We start from the raw sequence: 5,169 nt of genomic DNA on the forward strand, positions 1-5,169 counted from the left end.
GTAGATCAGTCCCCCAAGAGCCTCCCCAAGCTGAGACTCTCCATGGATCCGTGGAAGCGCTAGTGGATGCCTCGGGCAGGCGGTTCCCGTACATCACCCGCTTATCAGAACGAAGAATGGGTCTCCCTCATTCTTGCAGTGGTAAGTGTCCCTGCACACACTTAGATAAGGCTAGCTCTCTTACATCGATGGGCCCCCAGGAGTATATTGCTGTAGGTATCCTCTTGGCAGGTCTCTTCCTTGCTTAAGGTTAACTTCTCTGTTCACTAACTGCAGCTGCTGCTGCGGTTGCTCTTATAATAATAATAAGTCCTGTGTCTATAAGTTGCTACTTTATATCCTTGTGGTTAATTGTTCTTTCATTGTAACTTCAGTTCCTGTATTCTCCCGCTCCTGTCTTTCTTTTACTACCTAAGCTACTTTATATCCTTGTGGTTAATTGTACTTTCATTGTACTTTCCACCTTAAGACTTGTGCGGTGCTGCAGTTCCTGTATGGTAAAGGACTCCCGCTCCTGTCTGTCTTTCTTATGCTATCTCATGTAATAAATAAGCACTTTTGACATCCTTTTGCCAGTGTGCTCCATTCCGCCACCGAGATAAAAATACCGAACACTACAACCACCCTCCTAGTTAAAAAATGTTTTCCTAATATCTAACCTAGACTTCCCCCACTGCAACGTGAGACTATTGCTCCTTGTTCTGTCATCTGCCACCACTGAAAACAGCCTAGCTCCATACTCCCTGGAACCCCCTTTCACGTAGTTAAAGGCTGCTATCAAATCCCCCCTCATTCTTCTCTTTTACAGACTAAACAAGCCTAGTTCCTTCAGCCTCTCCTCATTAATCTTGTGCTCCAGCCTCTTAATCATTTTTGTTCCCCTCCACTGGACTCTCTCCAACTTATCCACATCATTTTGTAGTGGGGGGCCCAAAACTGGACACAATACTCCAAATGTGGCCTCACCAATGCCAAATGGAGGGGAATAATCACTTCCCTCAATCTGCGGGCAATGCTCCTACTAATGTAGCCCAATATGCTATTAGCCTTCTTGGCAACCAAGGCACACTGCTGACTCATATCCAGCCTCTTATCCACTGTAACCCCCAGGTCCTTTTCTCCAGAACTGCTGCCTAGCTCTTGGGTCCCCAGTCTGTAGCTGTGCATGGGATTCTTCCATCCTAAGTGGAGGACTCTGCACTTTTCCTTGTTGAACCTCATTAGATTTCTTTTGGCCCAATCCTCAAATTTGTCTAGGTCACTCTGTATCTTTCTCCTCCCTTCCAGGATATCTACCACTCCCCCTAGCTTAGTGTCATCTGCAAACTTGCTGAGGATGCAATCTACCCCATCCTCTAGATCATTAATGAAGATGTTGAACAAAACCAGCCTCAGGACCGACCCCTGGGGTCCTCTGCTTGTGACTGACTGCCAGCTAGACATGGAGCCATTGATCACTACCCATTGAGCCCAATGATCTAGCCTGCTTTCTATCCATTTTACAGTCCATTCATCCAACCCACACTTCTTTAACTTGCTGAGAAGAATACTGTGGGAGACTGTAGCAAAAGCTTTGCTAAAGCCAACGTATACCACATCCAACGCTTTCCCCACATCCTCAGAGCCTCTTCATAGAAAGCAATCAGGTTGGTCAGGCATGACTTTCCCTTGGTGAATCCATGTTGACTGTTCCTGATCACCTTCCTCTCTTCCAAGTGCCTTAAAATGGATTCCTTGAGAACCGGATCCTGCTCCTTGAGGACCTGTTTTGGGCCAGTTCCTTGGTCTGTGTCTCACAAGTGGTCAGTCTAGAACAGGGGTTCTCAGACTGGGGGTCCGGACCCCTCAAGGGGTCATGAGGTTATTACAGGGGGGTTGTGAGCTGCCAGCCCCCTTCATATGCCGTGGCTACGGCCGTCAGCCCCGCGCGTGGCTGACAGCCAGAGCCTGTCAGAGCCGGGTTGTCTGAGAGCATCATCACAGTCTGAAATATTTTCAAAGAGGGTCCCAGAAAGAAAAGCTTGAGAACCCCTGGACTAGACGATCACAGTGGTCCCTTCAGGCCTTGGAATTTGGGAATCTATGAAACCTGAGAGGTGGCAGATCACTGTCGAAATCACATATGAAAGTAGAGATAGATACGTATGCATGAGACGGAATATACGCTCAGATTCTGTAGTGAGGAGCACCAATATAAATTCTTGCGTAGATAGATCAATAGATATTGCATGTGACTGCACAGATAGAAACATGATGAGGATGAATGGATGGATAGATATTACATATAAAAGGACGGATAGATAGAGAGACCGCTTGATTGATTAGCCATGGGTTTAATTCTCCTCTCACTTCAACAGATGAAAATTAGGAGTAACTTTACTGAAGACAGTTGATTTACAATTGTGTAAAACTGAACTGAGAGGAGAATCAAGCCTCTTCAATAGACAAAGGGGAATGTAGTTTCACTCCACTGCGGAACTGGAGCAGTGAACTGAAGGGAGAATCCCATTGAAATGCTGTCTGGCATTTCCACCTTCTCTGAATAAATTCTTTCCGAGACCGCAGCTGTGGCACCATAGAAATGTGGGGGCTGTGTAGGCAGGTCTGGCAGTTGTGTTTTTGTGCATGCATTATATGTCTGTGTCCCTACATAAAACCCCCTATAGAGTGAAACCTAAAGCAAGGTAGCAAAGCGAAGACACTTCACATTTTGGACTAATCAGTTGAGTCAGGACTACTCGAAGGTTTGTAGGATCAAGCCCCGGTGGGTCTGTCTACACAGCACTTTGGAGAGAGCAGGTGTGAGCATCCCAGCCCAGGTTGGCAGCTTTGGTCTAGCTGGATTCATGCTAGTGCTTGCAGAATAGCTGTGAAAACGCCGCTTTGAAGGGGTGGTGGAGACTGGAGCTCAGGATCTGCAGACTAGGGAAGTGGGTGGGCTAAGACAAGACACAGTAGCCGGAGTCTGCCAAGCCAGGTTGGGAGGCTCTCTCCTGCCTGTGCCAAAGTGCTGTGTAGACACATCCAATGTGGTCTGGCTAGTAACGGAAGCCAGGGATATCCAGCTCTGTAACCGGACTTAGCAAACAGGAAATAAAACCCAGTCGTCTCCTTGTTTTAAAGACCAGGGAGATCCAGGCTGACATTCTCAGAACCAGCCACTGTTCTGAGTGTCCAAGTTGTGACACCTCGAGCCTGGCTTTGTAACTGACATCAATGGGATCTGTGTGTTCTTATTGGCACTGCGCATCAACCACCAGATGTCTTACAAATGGACGCACCACCAAAAATTGGTGTGTTAGAGATAATATCTATGTATTTCTTATAGCATTCACCCAACTGACCCAGTTCATGAAGAATTTTATTATCTCCATAGATAGGAAACAGCCGTAGACCATGGCTAGCAGGAAACACACAGTGGTGACACAGTTTTTCTTCATGCCTTTGTCGAATCTCCTGGTATTCCGCGTTTCCCTTTTTTTCCTGGTGATGTTGATGTACCTCCTTACCATAGTGGGGAATATGCTCATCATCACGCTCACGGAGGTGGACCCTGCCCTTCGCTCCCCCATGTATTTCTTTCTCCGGAACTTGTCCTTCCTGGAAATTGGTTACACCTCATCCACCATCCCCAAGATGCTGGTGAACTTCCTCTCCAAGGACAAGAGCATCTCCTTCCTGGGCTGTGCCACACAGATGTGTTTCTTCTCCTTCTTGGGGATCACAGAGTGCTGTCTACTGGCCGCCATGTCCTACGACCGTTACGTGGCCATATGTCACCCTCTGCACTACACGGCCATGATGAGCAGAGCTGTGTGTCTCCATCTCTCAGTGGTGTGCTGGCTCATCGGGCTGCTGGTGGGCGTTGGGCAGACAACTTTTGTATTCATTCTGCCCTACTGCAGGCCAAACAGGATCAACCACTTCTTCTGTGACCTGCCCCCGCTGCTGAAGCTGGCCTTTGCGGATACCTACAAGAATGAAATAACTGTGTACACCATCGTTGTCACCTTCATCATGGTCCCCTTCCTGCTCATCTTTGTGTCTTTCGTCCATATCCTCCAGGCTATCCTCAACATTGCGTCCACCACGGGCTGGAGAAAAACCTTCTCCACCTGCTCCTCCCACCTCATTGTGGTGACCTTGTTTTTTGGGTCTGGTATCGTAACATATCTAAGGCCCAAATCCAGCTACTCACTCAACACGGACAAACTGCTTTCCCTGTTCTACTCTGTTGTGTCTCCAATGCTCAACCCTTTGATCTATAGCCTGAGAAATAAGGAGTTGAAGGAAGCCCCGAGACGGGTGATGGCCAGAAAAATATTTGGTTTAAAACTGGGGGCGGGGGGAGGATTGATTTTTTTAATATTCTTGTGGATTCTTGTGTTGGATTTGGAGTTGTATTAGCTCAATCTATGAATTGTATGGCAATTACTTAAGAATTCTCAGTTATCACCCTGAGATATTGACAGGTCCTTCTCTCAAGGTCAGGCCCAGTATTACTAAAATTGCTGTTCAGTTAGGACCCCCGACGGGCACAGTTGCAACACTCACACTGTTGGAAACCTTCTGTATTTGTTATAGCTCATTAATATATCGCACCAACACTCTAACCCAGCAAGACAGATAGAGATAATAGAGAATGTCCATTGACTCACACCGTTCCTTCCAGAACATCCGCAAATGTTAGCCATCATCTTCCTCATCACCATCACCTTCCTCCTCGTCATCAGTGGCCATCATCTTGGCATCTCCCATGGGTGATGTCTCTCTCTCCTCCTGCCCACATGCTGGGTATCAACTTTTTTAACATGTTGCACAGGCTACCGGCCTGTAGCCTCCTGGCATTACTGCTGAATAAAATAAGTGCTAAAGCGATCTCTGTGGGTACATTGTAGTAATCTAGGAATACTGTATGTTTGTCTGAATAGTGAAAAGATTTTTTTTTGTGCACATATGTGGTTAATTCAACAGCCGGGTCTTCAGGAAACTACCCGGGAAGGTGGACAATAGTTCAGATGAGAGCTTCTCTGCAAACACCAAGGACAATGAACTGTGATATGCTGCCTCTGCCCACCCATAGCGAGCTTGCTAGATCAGCTTTCCCAGGACTGAATCCCTCCCCCTCTGAAGAGAGGGAACTCAAAAGACTGAGGGGGATTTCAAGAA

At 47.1% G+C, this 5,169-nt stretch overlaps 1 protein-coding gene across 1 annotated transcript; it reads left to right on the top strand.

The window, feature by feature from the left end:
• The first annotated feature begins 3,396 nt into the window (after window positions 1-3,396).
• Window positions 3,397-4,764, top strand: LOC137142871 (olfactory receptor 10A7-like). Its single transcript, XM_067532343.1, has 2 exons — window positions 3,397-4,327; window positions 4,673-4,764. The coding sequence occupies exons 1-2, from the start codon at window positions 3,397-3,399 to the stop codon at window positions 4,762-4,764; spliced, it is 1,023 nt and encodes a 340-aa protein (XP_067388444.1).
• The last annotated feature ends 405 nt before the right edge of the window (window positions 4,765-5,169 follow it).

This window comes from Emydura macquarii, unplaced genomic scaffold, assembly GCF_026122565.2.
Source record: "Emydura macquarii macquarii isolate MOO-44397 ecotype Brisbane River unplaced genomic scaffold, CSIRO-AGI_Emac_v2 contig_3276, whole genome shotgun sequence".
Classification (NCBI taxonomy): domain Eukaryota; kingdom Metazoa; phylum Chordata; order Testudines; family Chelidae; genus Emydura; species Emydura macquarii.